The sequence below is a fragment of the Rhineura floridana genome, chromosome 2 (assembly GCF_030035675.1).
Source record: "Rhineura floridana isolate rRhiFlo1 chromosome 2, rRhiFlo1.hap2, whole genome shotgun sequence".
Taxonomy (NCBI): domain Eukaryota; kingdom Metazoa; phylum Chordata; class Lepidosauria; order Squamata; family Rhineuridae; genus Rhineura; species Rhineura floridana.
This window is the reverse complement of record NC_084481.1, coordinates 97,189,419-97,214,227: the sequence shown is the minus strand read 5'-3', so window position 1 is coordinate 97,214,227 and position 24,809 is coordinate 97,189,419. Positions and strand designations below refer to the sequence as shown.

Genomic DNA, 24,809 nt, shown 5'->3' with positions numbered 1-24,809 from the left:
TCCATCAGCTCTTCATAGTCCTATCAACCTTTCCTTTTCCTAGTGCAGATGTAGTTTTGTCACTAAAAATCCAGTATTGCCAGAAGCAGGGCTGAGTTTGTTCATGACAAACCTATAGTTAGTAGAACTGCCTGAGCCTAAGAAAGCTGCTCTAGTGGATTATCTGTGTTCACATTGCGTTAGGTTGGCACTCTGGCATCCTGTACAGATGAATTATTGTCCAGGTTCATGATAATGGTGCTCTTTTCTGACTGTTTGAATCCCTACAGACAGCTGCAGTAAAGCAGCCTAAAACTCTTGCCATCAGTCAGAAGATGATTCCTGTGCCTGGATTCCTATGTAAATAGTATATGAATATTTTAAGTGAGGAAACTGTTCTCTCATCAAGGTGCCAGGCTGAAGAGGCTGACTGGTAATTCCCAGTGAGTGTTGCATAAACAACAGTCTTGTGGCTCCTTAGATTTAACGTGTTTAGTATGGCATAAATTTTTGTGGGCTAGAGTCCATTTCATCAGATGCATGAAATAGCCTACATATGCCTGGTGTATATATCCGTGTGTGTGAGAGAGAGACTGGGGGGGGGATTGTACAGAATGAGGTTAGAGGGAAATGAAATGCAAAAATACAGATTTGTAACGTAACACTTCATGTATTGGACTAAGTGAACTCTAGCCTAAGAAAGTTTATGCCATAATAATTGCTAGCCTTTAAGGTGTGTCAAGACTCTTGGTCTTTGCTGCACCAGATCAACATGGCTACCCCTCTGGAAGTTGTTGCAGGAGTATCATTCCTAACCTACCTCACAAGGTTGTTGTGAGGATAAAATGGAGAGGGGGAAAACATGTACACCACTTTGAAGTCCTTGGAGCCAAGGCGGTATATAAATGTATAATAATAATAATAATTCCTGCAACTGAAAAGCATGTGGTGTAACTGCAGCTGGCTCATTTTTCTAGAAACTTTTTGCCACCTAGTGGACAATGCTGTGTATGACTTACCATTTGTTTTGATTTGGAAAATGGAAGAAGACTTAAGTGACTGCAGGGGGAATTTGGCCTAACTCAGAACGACGCAGTTGAGAAAAATCACCTAAATTTAAAATGGGATGTTCCAAAGGGTGTATAGGGTTGTGTGGGAGACTAAACCTTTAAAATGTTTTGCCCATGAGCCAAAATTGGGCAATGATGCGTAATTCTGTAGTTGGGATTCCTGCACTATAGCAAATAAGCCTGCCAAGCTTTCTAATTCCTGTCATATTCTTTTTGTTGCAGGTGTTGCTCTCCTGCTACTGGGGCCCTGACAGCAGAAGTTCCAGTGAGCTGTTCATGGGTGGGAGACAGCATGTTGAGATTGGAGCCAGAATCCCCGTCTAACAACTCTGAGGGATTGGGGAGGTGGGGGGGGGGAGAGGGAGGTTGGAGGCACATTTATGCACTTTGTATCACATTCAGTCACTCATGCATATGGCAGTCAGATTCACTCTGCTGCTATCCTGTCTATTTCCTCCTTTTTTTTCCTTATACCACATACAGTTTTATAAAGTCTCTTTATTTTTTTTTATTTTTTAATCAGTCAAGGAGCTTAGCGTTGTCCCCTTTTTCTTTCACCCCAAGGGAGGAAAAACAAAGAGGTGAGGCTTATGCTCTCTCGGCTGTCATATAATGCATTTCAGACAAAAGAGGAATGAATTTTTCCCCTTTCAGCCACTTGAAACGAATAAAGGTTTTATGGTTATGGAGGCACCGTGGTTGCAGTGTGCTTGTGTGTGATTCTCTGAGCTCTGTCATGAGCCAGACCTTGTTACTTGGCAACATATTCTTTGAGATGGGCAGACAATAAGGGCTATAATGAAATGCTGGTGGAGGAAGAATGTGCTATTTAGTGGGTAGAAAAAGGCACTTGTTCAATATAGTTTTTTCTGTCTTTAAAACTGATTTTCATTTTTTTCTTCTCATGGGCTTAGGCTTGTTGGGAATTTAGAATAAATTAAATATGAGAATATATAACTTGGTTTGCTAAGTAGTTTCAGTGGGTTGTATTCCACTAATATTTTCTCAGAGTAGACCATAAGAGTTAGTTGACTACAACCCAAAATGGATCAATGGGGGGAGACAATGTTAAGCCTGGGGAGAAGCCCAACTGTACCTCTTGGTAGGTATATTAAAGCTGCAGATGTACATAAAGAGAAGAGCATCTGAGCTCTGAAAGCGCATTCATCAGTCTTCTTGTCATATCCTATGTACAAATAGCAAACTCATTCTTGGAATAGGGGATGCTTGTGCATCCAACCCCCCCCCCCAATATGAGATTGATATTGGCAGGTTTTGGGGAACCACAAATTCTGCAGAAATACAAAAAAAAAATTAGAACAAACCTCTAAGGGGTTAACTCCCTGCCCCCAAACCACCAAACAGCCCAGTTAGAACTGAATATGTACAGTGGGCCCAGAATGCTGATTAATTGTTTGCAGAGGGAATAGGGGACAGAATGGAGTATTCTGGAAGCGGCCATGGAACCCTGAATAGCAGCACTCCACTCTGCAACATTTCTGTTGCAGGTCCCATTTGTACATATCTAATCTTCTCCAGGACTAAGGCAACAAATGAACTCTTGGGTGCTTAACTATACAATCGATGCTTTGAATTTTATTTTTTTTAAAAAGGCAGGTGGCTTACCTGAACCATGCTAGGAGGGGCGAGATAGGTGGCTGAATCAGCCATGGAATCCCTGGTAAGTATGTGCGTTGAAGGCACTGCAGAGGTAGGGGAACTTAGGCTTCCTCTGCAAGGTGAAAAACTTGATGTGACTCCTTTCCCCCTCCCCTTTTATATACATTTGTACACATACTCTACCCTCTTTAACTGGTTTCCCAGGTACCTCCTGAATCCATATAGAGCAGTGGGGGTGGGACCTTCAGCCCATGAGCCTAATAAGGCGTGCAATGCCCAACATCATATTATTAATTTCATTTATGAATAGTTTCCCATGAGACATTCTAAAGCAGTTTACAATATAATAACAAATATAAAACAATTACATATATAAATACACTTAAAACAACAGCACATAATAAAATAAATGCAAATCCAAGACAAATACCAACTGGGAGAAAGCTTTTAGAAGTTTGTTGAATGAGGAATGTTGTTAGGAGGCACTGAAAACACCATAGGGAAGGCATCTGTCTGATATGCAATGGAAGCAAGTTCCAAAGGGTAGCTGCCACTTCACTAAAGACCCCATTCTCACACTGTGTGGAATGCACTTCCTGACAAGATGGTATCTGCAGCATACCCTCTCCTGCAGAATACATCACCCAGTTGGGTATGAGATATGACTAGACATGGGAAAGGTAAAGCTGTAGCTACAAAGGAACAATTTGGAGTGCACTCTTAAGTCCTAAAGCATACTCTTGATTGTTCCTTTGCACCCATGGCTTGAATTTGTTATTTATCACTGTTATGTTGCTGATGGCAGGGATCACTCAACTGTATCTGAGTCCTGCCAAAAGCAGCACAACAGGGAAATACGCCAAATTCAAGCACTGCCAAATTCAAGCTGCAAAGGAACAATTGAACATGCAGTTAAGTCTTAGAATGTGCTCCCCCTTGGTTTTTTGCGGGCATGACTTTACCTTTCCTGCAGTAGATGATTGGCTTTCCCACTTCCACATTTACACTTACTATTGGAATGTGGCTCAGTGAAAGCTGGCTGCATTCCATTCTGTCCTTTGGACTGAAAGTGGTTCCTCAGCCTTTATACAGACCATGTACAAGTCATTTCAAAGTCATGATGCAGTTATTTAATGTAGTTACAGTATCATAAGGAAGTATAACCCCTTTTTACAGTTGGCACTGATACACAAAGACTTTATACATGTTGCCTGTAGCAAACATGGATTGGACATTCTCCAATTTTCCATTGGGCTAGGTTACTGCAAATTCAGTATTTCTGGAACTTAATTGGGTCTGAGATTGCTGGCTTTCATATAATCTTTGTGAACACATACCAGTTTACCTTAAAATGTAATTGTGTACATGTCCTCCTGTTCCTAGATTACAGCTATGCAGGCACAAACACAACCACTCTTGAGATCTAAATTGCCACTCCCTTCTGAGAGCTGTTGTGTGCCATGGTCCTAGGTGGGATCTGCAAGCAATGAGGGAGGACGACAGAAGTCACTCTTGAAGCAGGGTTCCTAGGGTTTCCTTCTGGTCTACTTGCAGCACCAGTGTCCACCATGGCCTCAAAATTAGCCAGCCTGAGTAGTGGTACAGAGATGGCTTAGCTACATTTTCTCTAGATGTATGATTTATTCAGTCTCGGACACAAGTAAAGGAGGGACACACACTTTCGATCCTATACACTCTGATTTAACTAAACCACAATCTCAAATGCCCTTAACTTGATTCTGTTTTCAAATGTTGAAAATGGGAATGGATTGCCTTCAAGTCGATCCCGACTTATGGTGACCCTATGAATAGGGTTTTCATGGTAAGCGGTATTGACAGGGGATTTACCATTGCCTTCTTCTGAGGATGAGAGGCAGTGACTGACCCAGGGTCACCCAGTGAGCTTCATGGCTGTGTGAGGATTTGAACCCTGGTCTCCCAGGTCATAGTCCAGCTCCTTAACCACTACACCACACTGGCTGAAATGTTACACCTCAATATATCTCTGGCTTTGTAGACATGCCATTTCACATGTAGGATTTGCCTGAAGCTACTATACCTTGCACCCACCAGGGGGCACTGTGGTACCTTGTAAGCTAGTAGCAGGCAAGTCTTGTCGCTTTCTGTATTCGGGTGCTGCAGATGGACAGGAGAAGTGAAGGCTGCTAGAAACAGTAAAAGGAGTAGTACCACAGAGACAGAAAAAGACTCATCACACACAGTCTGAATTGGGTTAAATTGAATTTTGCCATCTCAATGTAGTGTGGTTTAGCTCTATCCATATGCACGCTTGAATCTTTAAAGTGAAAATGCTGTATGACTTGTGTTGGAAACCAAAGTGGCAAGAAATTCCAGTAATAAATTGAAGTGCTGGTAAGGAAAGCAGTGAGACTGTACTCTCTTCAACTCTACCTGTTACATGGCTGAAGAGAATTATATGTGGGTCACTTCAAACCTACATCTTTATTATTGAAGTGTTAGGAGAAAAGCTCAAGTGACTGCCTAACTCCAATTTCTTTGCAAAAATGTGGCTATATAACTTTCAAATATTCTTGCTTATGGCTGTGCTTGGTTGCAAGGGTTTCAGAAGGCAGAGTGTTAAGCCTTAAATTGCCAAGTTTTTAAAATCATGTTATCGCCTTAATAATAAAACTTGAAAAAGATTTTAAATACTTTTGCCATTTTTAAAATTCTCTGTGGGTTGATTTTTTTCCCTTCCCCCTTGCCATCCTTTGAACAGACATGGATATGTGCAAAACATGCCTGCAATTTTGAATATTGTTTACATGTCAAATTATAATTTAGAACTACCAATACATAGAGTTGCTTTTCATAGCACTACAGATATTGTAGATGCCCCCAAATTTTGTCAATTCTCAGCTTCCGCAGACATTCCACATTTCCAGCAACAGTTCTATGTAACATTTATTATGTGTTTGGCAAGGGGTGGAGTGGAAAGAGATGTAATATCATGATGTGTCTCATTTCAGTGTGGATTTGTGACTCGGGTGTTTCCACACAAAGTGTTACTGTGCAATAGTCACATTTTGTTCACTTACTCTTTACAGGACATTTACATGATGTCATCAAATCATAGTCCTATAGTTCCCCCCAACTCCTCTCCCCCCCCAACAACAACAAAAGTCTGACTTACCACTGAACGACTGGATCAGTAGTGCATTAAGAGGTGCATTTTTTTGGTGTGAGCAGTGACAGATGAGATGTGGAGGCCCAAGACCACACAGCTGTTTTTCCATACATATACACCATTATGTTTCTGATCAGCATTATGTTAGCTGCATTTTTTAAATTGATCTTCCTAATATATGGGGTTTTGTCTATGTATATTTAATTACTGGAATATTTGCGCAAGAGTATTTAAATGAAAACAAAAATGTTTGTGCAAAAAAACCCCCAACAACAAAACACAAACTTTCCAGTCAGTGTCATTTCATCATCATGTTCAGTTCCCCCCCTTCTTCATATTGGCATAGTCATACAATTGCACTGACACTTTAGTGCAAATTTAAAACATGGTTGTTAAAATGATTGGGGGAAAAAAGCTTTAAAAGGCATGCTAAGATGAGTGGCCGCTTCCTTGTCCACAGGACTACACTGTACACAAAAAAGTGCTACACTCCCTTAAATGTGATAAGTTGATTACAATTCTACATCTAGCTTGCTGCAGAAGTTCAATTATTTGGTAGTGCTAGGTCCCACCAATCTGGAAATACTTACAGAAAGTCCCGGACTTCAACAACTTGCAGTTAGAAGGTGGTCTTTTGCTAGCTGATGTAGATCAGTGGTGAACAACCTTTTAGGTGTTGTCCTAAATAGGGTGGTATTCAAGTAGTGGATATATAACCCCCAGACCCTTCTGTTGAGCAGACAGAGCTGCACAGTACTGGAAACACAGGCAAGAATGTGGGCCTGCTGCTGTGCCATAGCTAAGCTTTTGTGTCCTTCTGTAACTATCCAGGTATGCCATAAATCCACAGTGCCACTTGTTGCACTCTTGCTGTGGGATGCAATGATCAAAATTTAAAATGATGGCTGGATCAGAAAAAAAGCCCTTCAGTCTTTTGCTGGGAGTCCCAGTGGTGACTGAGGTCCTGGTGACTTTGCTTATGAGAGTAGATGAACTTGCTCTTGGGCAGTGGTAGACAACATGGTGCTGTCCGGATGGTTGGGACTATAGTTCCCATCAGCCTCAGCAGCAAAACGAATGGTCCAGAACAATGGGAGTTGTAGTCCAAAACACCTTTCTCTGGAGTATTCTAAGTTGTGTCAAGGGAGTGGGGGAAGGAAAGCTGAGGAAGAAGGGGATATTGTAGCTAACAAGGATGCTACTGAGGTTGTGCTGTTCTATAAAGGAGATGGAGCAAATTGAATTGGAAGCAAGGGCATAATTCTGGGCCTTCAAATCCTCAATAGTGTGGCTGCAGTCTCTTCCATGCGCTGCCATATGACCCATCAATTCTCAAATCCCCACAAGATTTTATATGTGCTCTGCTGTTGTATGCTGCTGGTTTCTTTGAACACATCTGCAGTTACTGTTACCTGCCCTTGCGGGACACTTGGGAAGAATGCTGCAGAGATTCAGAAGTTGTTTTCCCTTTTGTCTTCAGTATCATGGGTCTATTTTATCTGCTCTCCAACACTACATTTTCCAATCTGGATTCAAGACTGAATGCTGCAGGAGTCTCTGGATCAAACACCAGAGAGTATGGTTATGGAGTTAATGCTCGTATAGGATGTACTTTTCTGCATGGAAACATGATGAGCTTGGGCATAGGGTAGTGCAGGCTTCCATCATTGGTACATGTAATGTGTGAACTGTGTTTTGAAACAGGCTAGCAATAGGAATCTTTTGTAAGTTTATATCCTCTTTGTTTTATTTCTTTATTTAGAAAAAGAAAACCACCAGACTCTCACAAACTATCAAAAGTTTGAACACAAGTCATGCAGAGCAGCTTCATAACTTAAGAAATATAAAACAGAAAATAACACCTGCTATCATAAATGTGGCCAGCTGCGCCATATTTGAAGGAGCCTTCTGTGCGTTAATTTTTGGGTTGCAGATAACTGACTACAAATTATTAAGAGTTGTATTCAGCGTAATGCAGAACATTCTTCCCCTGCTCCCCAACTCCCTGGAGCAGATTTCAGGATGGTGCAGGGCATGTGCTGGAGGAGGAGACATCCTTGCACTCACACAATTATTTAGTTGAATACAGCCCTTAGTCTACAAAAATGTTTATCGGCTAGCCTACTTCCTTGCTAGAAAGTAACTAGTTAGAAGTCTTTACTTCATTAAATTTAACCGATAAGCCCTCACTCTTTAAGTTGCACTTGAAGATGCATAGTATTTTCTTAGCATGGAAGCTAGAACATACAGGTGTTAGGGAAATGCACTGGCTCCATTTAGCACATTCATTTATATTATGATTACAATGTAAAACGGATGGGGAACCTGTGGCCCTCCAGCTGTTGTTGGATTCCAGCGCCTGTCAGCATGGCCAATGGCCAGGGATGATGGAACATGTAGTCCAGCACCATCTGGACAGCCAAAGGTTCCCCATTCCTGATACAGAATGACGGTTGCATCAGTGTCATATACCTTTAATGGTTTAATCTTGTATGCAAGATGACTGGTGACAAGCAACAACCCCACCCACCCCGCTTCTGGCCTGTGCCATGGTGAGACCTTTTCAATTTAGTTTTGAAAATGATTTAAAGGCTGCACTGTAGAAAGTCAGTGGAGAATTAACACTGGCAAAATAGGGAAGAGCTCTTGGTCTAGCTGCATGTGCCCCCCCTCTTTTGAGGCTATGCAAGCTATCTCACCTCTGCTAAGGACTGCAAAGCATCCAGTGCTGTTTCCCCCTAGCTATAGCAAGACTATTGACCTTGGGAACATCACATTCCATTTTGTCTGCTGTGCTAAGAAGGGCCTTGACACCCTAAGGATCTGGGAAGAAGCCCTTCCAAGGATAATGTGCTTGGGGGCTTGATTTGCTTGCTTGCGCTGAAATGCCTACAATATACAATCGCTGAGCTCTGGATGGAAGGAGGCACATGAGCCCCATCACTTATTTTGCTCTCTTCTTAAGTTGCTCTGCCCCCAAGCAGGGATTCTCTGCTGCTCACATCCCCTCATTGTTACAGTGAGACAAGCTATAAATATTTTGCTGACTGTATGCTGGCCCCAGCTCCCTTTTCTTTCCTTCCTGTCTCCCTTCCATTTCCTCCCCCCCCCCAATCTCAGTCAGGCATCTTTTCCTACATCCAGGCATGCTTGCAGCACTGAGGGGAAAAGTGACAGAAATAGAGAGGTGAGTGACTGCCAGAGGTTTGGAGGGAGATGCCCACAGCTTTTTCTACACATCTCAATTGAAAGGAGCCTGACCGATGTTTCCATCTGTCCTGCAGTCCTGGCACCTGCTATTCCCCACCCCAAACACCCAGTTTTCTTATTACCATCCCACCAATGGGAAGGGGGAGTTGTGTTTTTAAAAATCACCCTGGTTGCCTTTACCTTGCTTTTGAGACACAAATGTCAGCTAGAATTTCAGTAGTTGGTAATATTGCTTGCTTGCTATAGAGAGAGAAAGAGGGAGATTCAGATGTTTTAAATTATGGTATGGATTATACTGTCAATGTCTGAAAGACTGCTTCCTTTCCTACAGACTCTCTTGGGTGTTAGAATCAGCAGAGGGGGCCCTCTTGGTAGTTCAGTTGCCCTCAGGAGTTCGCATATGTGTGGCCCAGGAGAGAAAATTCTCCATGGCAGCTCCTAACTTATGGAACTTCCTCCTCACTGGGTGCATCCGGCATCTTCGCTATACAGTTTTCTGCCAATGCTGAAGGAGCACATCTTCACTCTGGCCTTTGACAGCTGAGATGTCCCACCCGACTTTTGTGACTGTAACTTTTAAACACTGTTTTTAATGTTGTATTTTAAATAGTTGTAACCTGCTCTGGGACTTTAGGGTAAAGGACAGGTTAACAACAACATTAATAAGGCTTGATGATGATATTCACCATCCTGGGCTCCCATGAGGAGAAAGGGCAGAAATAATAAATAGAGTAATAAAATTAATAATAACAACACACATTCCACAGTAACTCTGCCTCTCTTTAACTGGGAGGTCAAAGAGCCTTATTTCTTTATGCAGCCTCGGCTGACTAACACCCAAGTTCCAAAAAGAGAGCCCTTCATTCTCATCCCTTAACAGGTGCCATTTGAGAAAGCTCACCCCCCAGAGAAGTCCCTTCATCTCGCACTGTTTCTGCATGAATAATGGGTGAGTATCCTCCTCATTCAAAGGCTCCCAGCAAGTGCTACTTTCTTCTCATTCCACTGGAGGGAAAGGCACAGTCCTAAAATGGCTACCACCATGCCTCTGTTTATGCCAGGACAAGGTTGTCGGCTCACTAGCGTCTCCTCAGTCCATTAACACGCCAACAATGTGAAAAGAATAATCACAGAAAGAGAGGGAATGACTGGAGCAGTGCTTAGCAGAGAGTATGGGATCGAGCTGTGGCAGTCAAACACTGGAGAGGGAATAAAGGATTTTTTAAAAATAAAAGGCAATGCTCTTGGAAGCCAGTTCCTGCCTTGCATTTCTTTCTCAATCAGCCTTCCCCAACCTCATACCTCTCCTGATGTTGTTGGACCAGACTCCACTTCCCTTCATCCCTGACCATTGGGCATACAGGCTGGACCTGGTGAGAGCTATAGTCTAAAACACTGGAGAGCATCAGTTAAGGAAGTCTGCTTTAGACAGTTCAGGCCCTATAAAGTTTTCAGATATGATACCCTCGCACCGATAGGTCTCCCAGTTCTGAGGAACACTGATGCAGTTACTTGGGAAGACTTGGATGTATGTCATAAGGTCATTGCACAGGGTGTGAAAGGGTAACCTCCAGGCCCAGACTGGGTAGCATGCAATCAAAGGAAATACAAGAGGCTAGAGATGCCCCTCTTTGAAGTTCTTTATTGCATACTCAATTCCCTTTCCTGTCTCTGTTCCCCTCTCTTTCTCCATGCTACTCAGGATACCTCTCATACGAGATATCCCCGCCCTCACATTCCTTTCTTCCTGAGCCTGATTTGAATCACCATATTATAGATTAGATCTGGACGGAATTTGTAATTTAAAATACAAGCTGTTTTTTCCCAAGGGGCCCCCCTAATATCTAGCACAGTGTCAATACAGTACTAGACCCATATTAAACAGCAGTATTAAAGTCTCATCACCCACATCTTTTGTTTTTCAAAAAACTCCCACTCCCATCCATCAACTTGATGTAAGATGTTTCACACTTTGAGAACAAGTACAGTAGCTACAAGACAGCTAGATGAACTATTTATTCTTCAGTACAAGTTTTGATCTCTACTATTTACTCTCTGGGTGACCTTAATCAAGCCCTTGTCTCTCTTAACTTACATGGGAACATGCACAGGCAGATGCTCTCTCGCTGAACTAAGCCCTTCTCCATCCTTCCTAATCATTGGCCATGCTGGTTGAGGTCCTCCATCCCTGCTTTAGATGATGACTCAGTTGTGATTAGGAGCATAACAGCCTAAGAAGAGCCTGCTGGATCAGGCCAATGGCCCATCTAGTCCAGCATTCTGTTCTCACAGTGGCCAGCCAGATGTCTACGAGAAGCCCTCAAGCATCACCTGAGCTCAGTAGTGCTGCCCACACTTACGATTCCCAATGTCTGGTATTTAGAGGCATGGTGCTTCCAACAGTAGAAGTAGAACATAACCACCAATGGTTAGTAGCCATTGATAGCCTTATCCTCCATACATTTGTCGAATCCTCTTTTAAAGCCATCCAAGTTGGAAGCCATCACTACTTCTTGTGAGTAAATTCCATAGTTTAACTATGTGCTGTGTGAAGACGTACTTTCTTTTGCCTGTCTTGAACTTTCCAACATTCAGCTTCAAACAACACATACCTGTATGCTATTCTTGGTTTTAATCCCCTTCATTTTAGTTGTAACAATTTTTCACATAGTACAGGCAAAGCGCTTTGAACATTCAGACACACTGTATTGTTTAGCTTAAGTTTTTTTTAAAATCAAAAGTTTGCATTTGAATCTAAAGATAAAGATCTATTGAAATGTATGTAGATTGTAAAATGTAGTGACTCAGGAGATTTCTGGAATTTTGGCCTTGTTGCAAAACTGCTGTTTGCTGATCAAACTGCTGTTCTATCATACCTGTTTATCACAGGCTTGAAATAGCAATTTAAAGGTGAAAGATGCTCTTTGTAGGATTCTCAAAATAATCCTGTTTCTGGTGCAGGAACTGAAGTCACATTCTGTTCCACAGCATCCCCTTGAATAGCTCAAGTGTCAGACATGATTATGACACATCTTTAACCTCTTTAAAAATAGGATGGGATTGTTTTCGCCTGCTCAGCTCTTCTTCCAGCCTCCTTTATTCCCAAGACATGCCCAGACAATTAGTCTCTGCCTCAGACTTTCAGAAGACAAAGTCCATTGAACTGTATGGGGTTAATCTGAGAAATGTTGAAATATGAAATCTCTCCCTCTCTCTCTCTTAATTAACTTTGAGGACTGTGGTGGACTGTAACAGTGATGTTAGGATCTATGTAGAGCTCAATCTATTTAGGACTTCCAAGGGCAAAATATACTTATTGAATTGTACTTGAACCTTAATTTATGGGATTCTCTGTCACAAGATGTAGTAATGACCTGTGTTTTAGATGGCTTGCAAAGGGGATGAGACAAATAATGGGGGATAGGTCTATCAATGGGTTCTAGTGATGAAGGCTATGCAGAACCTCCAGCTTTCAAGGCAGTATATCTCTAAATGTAGGGGACATGAATGGGAGACAGCTGTTACTCTTGTGCTTTGCTTTTGGCCTTCACAGAGGCATTTTGTTGGCCACTATGGGAAATGGGATGCTGGAATAAATGGACTTTTTGTCCCATCCAGTAGGCTCTTCAGTTCTTATGCAAAATGGACTCAGTGCAGACCCTGAGACTCTGGGCTATAAAAGTACTTTCCATGAACAGGCAAGCTGCTGTGATAAAATCTGTATGCTGCTTTTTAAAAAAAGTATTTGTGCTGGCTAGGGCTGATGTGGATTGTAGCCCAAACCATCTGGAAGGCATCTGGTTGGGGGAAGACTGGTGTATAAAATGCTTTCAGTTAGTTGCCTGGTGTGTGTGTGTGTAGCCTTGTACTGAGGGCTGCATCACCTAAATTCGCTTTCCTACATGTTGAGATTGTGTGTGTGTGTGTGTGTGCACGTGCGCGTGCGTGTGTGTGTGCATGTACACCCATACCTTCATGACACAGGGACAGCTAGTGATCTTAATCGCAAGTATAGCATACATGCTCAGGCCATAAACCTATGCCTGCTTATTTGGGAATAAGCTTCATTGCACTCAGTGAGATTATGTTTGTCTCTGATATACATGTATGGGATTGCATCATAATAGACTGATGCCTAAGGTCACCTAGTAATCTTAATGTCAGATAGAGGCTGAAACACTGAGCAATGAATCAAGAAGTCTCTAATTCAAATAGAACCTTTGTATGAACTCATTAAGTATCTTTAGGCAACCCAATAGCCTCAGCCTCTTAACCATCGGCAATATACTGCTAATAATACTGACTTACCTTGCTGGCTGCTCGCTGTAAGGATTACTGAAAGAATGTGTGCGATTTAGTAGTATTACCTAAATGTTAAATATTATAGCAGCTGGGGACTTGGATCTCTCACTATCCATGACATCATGGCTATTCTCTGTCATGTGAAGATGAGAAAGAAATGGGTTACCTACATGCAAAAAGGGTCCAGACTGCATGTTCTCCAGATCAAGAATGGTACTTGTTTTGGTCTGGTACATTGGTACCACAGGCTTGATTTGACTTGCTACTTGGCAAAAACTTACTTGCTTAATCTGGGGAAATTGCTTTCTTGTGTCTTTTTGTTCCTAATTCCCCAGCTGTATATCTGAGCAAATGTCAGTTGTTCATCCTCCCAGAGAGAAAACAATGTGAGCGGCTGTGTATGGCACTGGTTAGAGTATTTGGACTATGACTGGGATGACCCACATTCAAATCCACACTCAGCTATGATGCTCACCGCATGACCTTGGGCCAGTCACTGTCTCTCACCCTACCCTACCTCACAGGGTTGTTGTGAGAATAAAATGAGTGTTGGCGGCTGGAAAGTCCTGTATGCCACTTTGAACTCCTTGGAGAAGGACAAATCATAGTCAGGGTAGTGGAAACATTCTGGGTGTGTTTAAATAGATCAAAGGAATTCTCTTTCTTAATTTGCTGCTGTCTTAACCAATGGAGAAGTCCAACATTTCAGGGAGTAAAACTTAAGTCTGAATGGCATAGAGAGGCTGTCCTGTTATACTGATGGTATCGCAGCACATGTGTTATAAACACAAGAGAACTGAAGATGACCAGAACAGATATCAGTATTTATCAGGCAGACCAGCAAAACAAAGAGGAGATAAACTGAACAGAATTAGATCAAACACCAAAGCTGTACGTGACCAGCAGGCATGCCATTATGATCGGCACAGAAGCCAGTTTTTAGTCCAATAAGCCAGATGTTCTTGGGAAAGCAGATAAAATCCCATCAGCAGGCTCCTACTGTAGGTACTTCAAAGAAATGATTGTAGCTGCTATTGACTATTTGCAATGAGGGTCTGGTCTTGTGCTAGGATCTGCTGTGACCTGGGATCAAATTATTCTTCACAGTAAACTTTTTATAGGACCTTTTGGCAATCCAGATAAGAGGTAGCATTTAATATGGTAAGACTGTTAGGGTTTCCTGCAATTCTATCCCAAATCTTCCATATTTGTATTCATCCGAATTTAAGGTTGTGAGATTTTAAATAATGGACATATGGATCTCATATAAACATAGGAAGCTGCCTTATACCTAGTCAAACCATTAGTCCATCAAGCTCAATATCATCTACACTGACCGGCAGCATCTCTCTAGGGTTTCAGGCAGGGAACTTTTCCAGCCCTACCTGAAGATGCTAAAGACTGAATGTGGGACCTTCTGCATGCAAAGCAGATGCACTGTCACTAAGCTACAGCCCTGCCCTTCCTTCTCTGTTTTGTTTTGTTTCCCCTAAATATGAGGCCACTGCCATTTTAAGAAGGTTGTAGTCCTACAAATGTTTTATCCTAGAGCTGCAGGCCCATACTAGAAAAAAGTTAGCAGACTATTGAGAGAATCATCCTTTTTCCTCCTCGATGACTATATAATCTTATTGGTAGATATCTAGTTGATTGTCTCCCCCTAGTTTACAAATTGCATTTTTGATTCCTTAGTAACACATGCAACATACAGATATCATTCATAGTTTATGTGTTTGCTGTGGGAACACATTTGCTGCATTAAGTGACTAGGGTTAAACTAGCATTGGGGAGTTATAGATGGCAGAGATTGCTGCCCAGAGCAGTTAGAGCCAGTTTCTTACAAAGTATTGTTTTAAAAATAGAAAAGATCTTTTTATGTTCTTATATCAGAAAAGATAAATCAATATAGTCCAGAGCAGAGTTGGCTAACCTGTACCCCTCTGGATGTTGTTGGACTACAGCTCCCACCATCCCTTGTCATTGGTCATTCTGGCAGGGGCTGATGGGAGTTGGAGTCCAACCAAATCCGGAGAGCCAGTGCAGATTCCCCATTCCTAGTGTAGTGGAGAGCTCCCAGATATGTGTATGTCCATGATCCTCTTCAAATGTTTGGGCCTCTTGTAAATCCCTCTCCTACTTAAAGCTTGGAAATGTATTGCCCAGTGCACGCCAAGCCCTCTTTCTCCCATCGCTGTGCCCTGTCACGTAAATTGTAGTCAGACTCGAAGTGTTGCTGGCAGTCCAAGCAGCATCTGCAGTTTCTTTTCAGAGAAACTGTCTCCATCCTTCCCAAGAATCCTCTGCTAGGTAGGGACCAAGCAGAACACATTTAAAATTCAGATTGATTTTGCATATGCAAAGTGCACTTACCACGTCCACCCCACCAAGCCTATTTGCATGAACAAATGTTGCTCAAAATAAATACATTATTGCATCTAAGCAGGTTTGGTTTAAGGTTGATACTTTTGTTGCTTTGGGCAATTGTTTGCTCATGTCACAGTGCTCTTGCAGCTAAGAAAGGCTCACGGTGAAACAGAGAGACAGACTAGACCAGGTTAGCAAGGTGTTTGTCAACTGGGGCACTGTGATTCCCTCCCCACCCCGAAGCATATCTGGCTGGACTTAAGCAGCATTCCTTTTCTTGCTCTAGAGAGCTTAGAATGAGAGCATATGTATGGTGTATTTGTAAGTGGGTGGATACAAATGACAGATGGAGCTGCCCAGAGCTGCAGGGGGTCAATTCATCCAATTCACATAAGGATGTTGAGTGAATCAAGGGGAGGGGTAGGAAAGGGGGCTGGGCTTTGGACACAGGAATTTTAAGACAAATCCAAAGGAAGGAATTGCAACCTTTTGAGTGTCTGTGAGTGAGAAAGAAATGACACACAAGCTGAGCATGGCACTGGCCAGATCTGCCTAAAGAAGGAGCAAAAAGAGAGAGAAAGAGAGAGACAAATGAGCTGAGAGACTGGGAAAGTTTTTCCTCCTTGCAGCAAGGAAGGAACCTTGACAGAGTGGATCCAGATCAGTGAAGAATTATACAAGATCAGAAGAGAGATCTCTCCTGAAGGTCACATTCTCCTTCTCAAGCAGGCATGTATTTCAACAATGATACTGACAACTACTCAGTCATGGAGGACTGTAACTATGACGAATGGAGTTCATCCAGGATCCTCATACCGTCCATCTATTTGCTGGTTTTCTTCCTAGGCACCACTGGCAATGGCCTGGTGCTCTGGACCATTTTTCGGGGAGGCCAGGAGAAACGGCGATCAGCGGATACCTTCATTGCCAACCTTGCGATGGCTGACCTCACCTTTGTGGTCACCTTGCCGCTTTGGGCTACCTATGCCATCCTGGACTACCACTGGCCCTTTGGCTCATTTGCCTGTAAGCTCAGCAGCTACCTGGTCTTTGTCAACATGTATGCCAGCGTCTTCTGTCTCACAGGGCTCAGCTTTGACCGCTACCTGGCCATTGTTCCCCCCATAGCGAACGCCAAGCTGAGATCAAAGGCTAGTGGCCTTCTAGTGACTCTTACTCTCTGGGCCATGGCAGCCCTCCTAGCCTTGCCAGCCATGATCTTCCGGAGGACAGCAATTCTCAGTGGCCCTCAGGGGAATGCCACGGTGACATGCTTCATGGATTACTCGAGTGTGGCAACCAATGAGACGGAGGCAGCCTGGGAAGCAGGGCTAGGCTTGTCTTCCACCCTCATGGGCTTTGTGGTTCCTTTTGCCATCATGCTGACCTGCTACTTCTTCATTGCCCGCACCATTGCCGGCCACTTCCGAAAGGAGCGCATTGAAGGGCTGAGGAAGCGGAAGCGCCTGCTGACCATCATCATTGTCCTGGTGGCCACCTTTGCTGTGTGCTGGCTGCCCTTCCACTTTGTGAAAACAATCTACATGCTGATGGATTGGGAGGTGATGCCCTTGTCCTGTGACTTCCACGTCTTTCTCAGCAACCTCCACCCATACAGCAGCTGCTTGGCCTACATCAACAGTTGCCTCAACCCTTTCCTCTATGCCTTCTTTGATCCCCGCTTCCGACAGGCCTGTGCCTCTGTCCTCGGCTGCACCCTGGGGCATCTGGCAGGAGCTGCGGGGGACAAGTCAGCCAGTTACTCTTCCGGACATAGCCAGAACCATCTGGGGAAAGGAGCGGAGCCACAGAGGGAGAAACAGTGCCCTGACAGCCAGGAGACTCTGCTCCAGGGATGAAAGTTGGACTAGATCACACTCACAACTATAAAGGACTTGGGATATAATGAGCTCTCTTTCATCCTGGCTTCCAACTCTTCTGTGGGTCTTCCTTTTCTAATGCTATTTTCTTATTCAGTGTTTTTTCCCCTTTTTCTGACCTACATCCCATTCTGCCTCTCTTTGACTTTCCCCATCCACTACTGTGGCCCCTCAGTTGCTGCTGGACTCTAACTCCCATCAGTTCCAGCCAATAGTGCCCAACGCTCAGGGGTGATGGGAGCTGTAGTCTGGAGGGCCACAGGCTCCCCATCACTGCCCTACATTCTCCTGAGTTATTTGTGTTTAACTGAGTTTGTCACTTGACCTCTTCTTTAATATGGAATATTCTGCACTGACAGAATGAGCTAAGCTCTCAAGGAACAATTAGCTTTGCAGCTAAAAATAGTGGTTATGGGATTGAAGCATAGCTCCACTAGGCATTGGCTGTGTCTTCTGACCCTGAGTGCTTTCAGTGTAGTTTCTACATACTCCTGTTCCCTGTGTGTACAATAAAAAAGCAATGCTGCTTATTGGCACAGGGATATCATGCATATATATGCCTTAATTAATGTTTCATGACATTCCAGTAGGGTGGCAGAAACGAGAGGGGACAGAGACAAGTTCAATACTGGCTATCCTATGAGGTAAACACAGGCTGCAATCCTAGGCACGCTTACTTGGAAATAAGTCTAACTGAACTCAGACTTACTTCTGAGCAGACCTGACTAGGACCGCATGGACAGTTTGCTCACCAGAGCTGTAGACGTTTTTCTAAAACTTCTAGGCAAACCCTGAAAAGTCTAGTAAGGCAGCAAGCCTATGCACATGAAGTCACTGGGACTATTTCCAAAAACGATCTGGATAGAATCATCCAGCACATCCCACTGAGTTCTGCTGGTCTTGCTTTCCAGTAAGTATGATAGGATTGCAACCTTGGGTAGGGACTTTAAACTTAAGGTGAATCCCCCCCCCATGTCAACATTCATTCTGTTCCCTAAATACTGACAAATCTGACAGTAATAACATTCTCTATAGCTGGTTTTCTTTTTTCTTTTTTTCTGTTGGATCCCCTGTCTCAGACATTTTCCCACCCACACTTCAGGCTCCATTCTTCTTGTCAACAGCAGACACCTGGAGATGTTATTGCTGAGCGCAGCTCCCAAATGCTCTAGACCTCCTGTGGGCCAAAATGATCATAGCTTCAGAAATGAGTACTTTTAACATCCAGCACTAGGACTGGCACCATGGACAGAAGACTCTGGCCTGCTACAAATCTCCATCCTGCAGATGAAATGTGTCTTCTGATATGCACTGATATCAAATTGTGCTTCCCTTTGCTCTTCTCCCTCTTGTCCTGTTCCTTAAACCCCCACCAACTTTGTTTCCTGCCACAAGATGTGAAGGACTGTGAGGTGTCAAAGCCTTCCCCCCCCATATGGTTTAGTAGAAGTGTTTTCTTTGTTTTCCAGTTTCTTATGGTATATTCCCTTACTTTCCCCACAATTCACTGGAAGCTGGCTTCCACATGTGGGGGCATGTGTACAGCATCTCCCTTTTGCAGGCAAAATATGCAGAACATGGTTTAACTTGTATAGGCAATAAGAGCGTCTTTTTCAGTGGTTGGGACCAAATGGCAACTTGCCCATCATTTCCTTGTGTTGATTCACCAGTTTAATGTATTGAGCCAAGCAGCAAAAATGCTCTGGGCTCTTCCCCATGACTCTATTATAGAGATGTTCACTTGTTGCATTTGCATGTACACAAATAGTTGAGCTGTGCAAATCAACTAGTTACAGTCTTTCACACAAATACTTGCACATGTGTAGAGACAGCTTGTACCTGTGTTGACTGTAACATGTGAACAAGCTTTGAGGAATCTATTGGGAAATGGTTTATGAATGAAATGATTTTTTAAGTGCATTCTTTGTTCTTATTAATCAAGAGACCCTAGTACAAAACTGGCCCAAAAAGTTTGAACTTCTCACTCACTTTATTTTTATATCTGATTTTTTTTTTAAACTCATTTTTAATTTGTGAAACGTTTTTGGAAAAAAGTTTTGCTGACCTTTTAAATTTTTGGCAAATGCTGCATACTGAAAAAAGAGGCTTTTAGGAATCAACTATTCTGCATGACTAAAGAATAACAAACTTGGAAATGCAAATGTTTTCATATAGATCCTATTGAAACAAAAGTATTCATCATTATTATTTTTTCCTACCTAATCTAAATTTATTTCCTACCTGGGAATGTAATCTGCTATTGTGAAAATAAAGAATTCTAAAATGTGTGAAATCTACATCATTGTTTTCTGGTGGTTGGGAGTTGAGTCTTCCCTCCCAAAGGGTGATCAAATTGTAAAAATAGATATGCGTATAGCTCTTGTTCTGGAGAGGATATGCTGCTTACTGAGGTTGTTAGGCATTTAAGAGAACCAGGTAACAAAGCTTCCCCTGGATTGTACCATCTCAGGGGTTGCAGTTGTGTGTGTGGGTTCATATTTGGAAAAAAAACTTCCTGGATATAGAAAAGTAGCATTTCAAGGTGAATACAAAGTTGTACACAAGGCCATACTAGATTCTAGCTGAAGAGTAGGTTGTAGATAGGTAGATTCAAACATGAACCTCCACCCCCTAGCTACAACCTTGATACAGTCCATAAAAAGCTTTACCACTTGATTCCAGTGAATATATAAAATGGCAGTGTATGTCATCTTCTTTCTCCTTGATAGTGCATAGACAGGATAGTGGGATAGCATTTGGGTCATATAATTGCTACCTATTAACAATCTACTTATATGAGGTTAGCAATATTGTGGGTTGGGCCTGGTAGGGAAGGGCTCTAGTTCAGTGTTAGAGCATCTGCCTTTCATACAGAAGGCCCCAAGTTCAATCCCCAGCATCTCCAGGGAGGGCTGGGAGAGAACCCTGCCTGAACCTCTGGAGAGGTGCTGCCAGTCAGTGCAGACAATATGGAGCTTGATGGACCAATTGGTCTGACTCTGTATAAAGCAGCTTCCTGGGTTCCTATATACTACTGAGCAAAAGGAATAAAACACCCCTTTGCTCTAAGGGAGAAAATTCTGGCTCCTTCTCCAGTTGATTCCAAGGACTTATACAGGGAAGGAAGAGGCCTAAGGGAATGTGCCTTTCAGTCTCTCTCTGTGTGCAGATGCAAGTGAGTTTAACGTAGGCCAAAAAGCAGGAGAGCACTCCCCTTATCCTTATGGGTGGATAAGACACAGCTTTCTCCACCTTCAAACGAGGATAATTCAGATCATATGAATATAGTGTGATCTCTGGTGAACTAAACTGGATGCTACAGACAGACCATTAGTCCATCTATCAGCTAGATAGTAGCTCTGTCTGCACCGACTGTCAGCATCTCTCCAGGGTTTCAGCCATACCTGAGCAGCGCAAGGGGGATCACAGAGAGAGGAAAATGTTATCCCCCCCCATCCTTAGGAAAAAGCTTAATAGGAACATGGTGTCAATCAGAATCAGAATCACAGGACAGGGGAATTTTAACTACATTTAACTATTGTGCTGCTCATCTGACTGGGGAACAGCTGAGAGTGCTGAAAATGGTAACTGGACTGCAGAAAAAAAGGTAATGCTTATCTGGAGCCCTCCCCCCTTCTTCCTGCTGCTTTTGCTGATCAGTGGGGAGGGTAGGTAACGAGGTTGTGGCCATGTAAGATTAGGCAGTGGGCCAGAAGCAGCTTGGGGGGGAGGGGTGCAGACTGCACAGTCCTAAACAAGAGATAGGGGAAAAAACACATGGTGGCATCACCCTCCTCGCTTCCTGTCGCTGAAGAAGCATAACAGAAAGTTGCAGAAAACAATCTTCTATGCCAAAGCCACCCACAACTCAAACAATCCTGTTTGCTCTGCTACTAGATTCCTCAGTGGAGCCAGGACAAATCAAACATTCAAAATGCAAGGAGATAAAAACTGTTGCCTGAGGACAAATAGGTGCTAGGACTCCCAGTGTCTTTCTCTACAGGATCCTTGGACTTTCCATTTTCAGTTTTCCACAGTGTGCTGCTCTTTCCTTGTCTTCAGCATTATGCTTCTCCCGTCAGGTCACAAACACCAACAATTGTGATGATGCCTCCACACTCCTGCTTCATCATACCCTTCATTCCTGGCCTTCAGTTCCCATTATTTCACTGCTGGGTTGTCTCCTATTCCTGTTGCCCAGCTATCTGATGGTTAAGGATGCAGTCCTATGCCCAATTAAACTGGAAGTAAGTCCCACTGAGCTCCATGGGACTTTCTTCTGAGCAGACATGCTTAGAATTTCACTGTAACTGTAACCTATCTGACTGCCACCATGCTCTACCTTTTTTATTAGAACTTTGCTCCAATGTGCTGACTAGTTTAAAACATAAAATAGTACATAAAGTGAAAGATGTGCTAATTAAAGCAGGTACATTCTTGCCCCTCTTGGCTGATAAAAGCTAGCAGGATTGGGACAGCCGGCTGGGCCAGGGAAGTGATTAATGCCTCATTGCGAGAGGGAGTGGTCCCTAGCTGCCTGAAAGAGGCGGTAGTAAGACCACTTCTGAAGAAATCGTCTCTGGACCCAGAAAATCTTAACAACTATAGGCCGGTAGCAAATATTCCATTCCTGGGCAAGGTCCTGGAACGAGTGGTTGCCGACCAGCTCCAGACACTCTTGGATGAGACCGATTATCTGGATACATTTCAGTCGGGTTTCAGGCCTGGTTTTGGCACGGAGACAGCCTTGGTCGCCCTGTATGATGACCTTTGTCGGGAGAAAGACAGAGGGAGAGTGACTCTGCTGATTCTCCTTGATCTCTCAGCGGCTTTTGATACCATCGACCATGGTATCCTTCTGGGGAGACTCGCTGATTTGGGAGTTGGCGGCACTGCTTGGCAGTGGTTCCGCTCCTACTTGGCGGGCCGTCTCCAGAGGATAGTGCTGGGGGAGCATTGCTCGACATCCTGGGTCCTCCAGTATGGAGTTCCGCAGGGGTCAGTTCTGTCCCCCATGCTTTTTAATATCTACATGAAGCCGCTGGGTGCGGTCATCAGAAGTTTTGGAGTGCGTTGCCATCAGTATGCTGATGACACGCAGCTCTACTTCTCCTTTTCATCTTTTTCAGGTGAGGCTGTCAATGTGCTGAACCAATGCCTGGCGGCGACAATGGACTGGATGAGAGCTAACAAACTGAGGCTCAATCCAGACAAGACTGAGATGCTGTTAGTGGGTGGTTCTCCTGACCGGATGGCAGATGTTTGACCTGTTCTGGATGGGGTTGCACTCCCCCTGAAGGAGCAGGTTCGTAGCTTGGGAGTTCTTTTAGAACCATCCCTGTCACTTGAGGCACAGGTAGCCTCGGTGGCACGGAGTGCTTTTTACCAACTTCGGATGGTGGCCCAGCTACGTCCCTATCTGGACAGAGAAAACCTCGCTTCAGTTGTTCATGCTCTGGTAAGCTCTAAATTAGATTACTGCAATGCGCTCTACGTGGGGCTGCCTTTGAAGATGGTTCGGAAACTGCAGCTCGTGCAAAATGCAGCGGCCAGATTGATAACAGGGACCCGTCGGTCCGAATATATAACACCGATTCTGGCCCGCTTGCATTGGCTGCCTATATGTTTCCGGGCCCGGTTCAAAGTGCTGGTGTTAACCTATAAAGCCTTATACGACTCGGGACCACAGTACCTGATGGAACGCCTCTCCCGATATGAACCTACCCGTACACTACGCTCAACATCGAAGACCCTCCTCTGGGTCCCTACTCATAGGGAAGCTCGGATGGTATCAACAAGAAAAAAGGCCTTCTCAGTGGTGGCCCCCGAATTATGGAACAATCTTCCTTTTTTTTTTTTACAATAATTTTTATTCAAATTTTCATAAAACATAGAAAACAAAATCATAAAACATTCAAAGACAAAAAACAAAACAAAACAAAAATGATTAAACAAAAAAAAAATAAAATGTTGACTTCCCATTTGTCACATATCAAACAATATATAACAATCCTGTCTCTTAAATCATATTATAAAATCACTTTCCTCCAGTAGTTATCTTAATTAATCATCAAATCTCATAAACATTACTTTATTCTTTCCACAAAAAGTCAAAGAGAGGTTTCAATTCTTTAAGAAATATATCTATCAATTTTTCTCCAAATAAACATGTCAATTAATCCATCTCGTTAATAATTATAATAATCTTATTGTCATAACCATAGTCCAAATAAACATTTCGATTAATCCATCTCATCAGAATCTGTTAGGTCCAATAATTTCAATAGCCATTATTCCATTATCCCTATTAGTTCCATCTTCCATCTTCAATAGTCCTGTTAAGTCCAGTAATTTCAGTGTCCAATCTTCCATTATCAGTATTCCATAATAATCTTGCTGTTGTAGCCATAGTCATATAATAAGAGTCTGATGGGAATTTCCTCTATCCCAAATATTTTCTTGCCATCCATTCTGAATAAGTTGCTGAAATACTGTTGTAAAGTCATATCTGTGTTCTTCTTTTTTACAAAATGCACTGGCTCATCTCTTAAGAGTTTTTCCATTGTCACATGGCTGCAGTTAATTCCATAGATTTTCTCTATATCAAGCTCCATCACATCATTCCAGTCCAGAAGATTATCCAAGCCATTGATAACTTTATCTCTAATATCTTCATTAATTTCTTCAGAGATAACGTTAAATTCCAAACAGTAGATTTTATTTCTAAAATCCATAAACTCCAGATCTTTTTCCAATTCCACATTTGTTCCAATCTCCAGGGCTTGTATCTTCCCTTTATTTTTTGTTTTCTCATCTCTGATCTCATTCTCCTCTCTCACAGGATCCCCTATTTCTTTAAACTCCTGCGTCATTTTGCTCAGTTCAATTTTCAGCTCCTTACTACCCTGTCGCAGGGTTTGTTTCGTTATCTCAATCTCATCCATTATTTTCTGAAACATAGTTACTTCCAGATTCTCAGCCACTTTCTTGATTGCCATTTTTAAAACCACGAAAACAAAGCAAAACAAAAATAAAGAAAAACCACTTCTTATTTCAGCAACAATTGGGTTAATATTCCAGGCTTGATGACATCACAGTATAAACAGAGCAACCTGCCTTATCTCTCTATGTTCAAGAATGCAAAACAAATTTAGTTCCCAGCATCAAAACAGTTAGTGGCGTCGTGAAGAAGCAGATTCGTCAAAATAAAATAGACCAAAAAGAGAATAGTCCCAG

The 24,809-nt window shown here is 42.9% G+C and overlaps 2 protein-coding genes across 8 annotated transcripts in view; both read left to right on the top strand.

Moving 5' to 3' along the window:
- TNKS1BP1 (tankyrase 1 binding protein 1) overlaps nucleotides 1-2,413 on the top strand; it is a 31,261-nt gene extending 28,848 nt beyond the window's left edge. For 6 of the 7 annotated variants that reach the window (XM_061609608.1, XM_061609613.1, XM_061609610.1 and 3 more), the window contains exon 12: nucleotides 1,272-2,413. The gene's annotated coding sequence lies outside the window, so the exon portion shown is untranslated. Of the gene's footprint in view, nucleotides 1-269; nucleotides 423-1,271 lie in introns of all 7 variants that reach the window. The other variant, XR_009760571.1, reaches the window with a different exon arrangement.
- A 13,763-nt stretch (nucleotides 2,414-16,176) lies between these two features.
- On the top strand, nucleotides 16,177-19,780 carry APLNR (apelin receptor). Its single transcript, XM_061613027.1, has one exon. The coding sequence runs from the start codon at nucleotides 16,425-16,427 to the stop codon at nucleotides 17,550-17,552; it is 1,128 nt and encodes a 375-aa protein (XP_061469011.1). The 5' UTR covers nucleotides 16,177-16,424; the 3' UTR covers nucleotides 17,553-19,780.
- The last annotated feature ends 5,029 nt before the right edge of the window (nucleotides 19,781-24,809 follow it).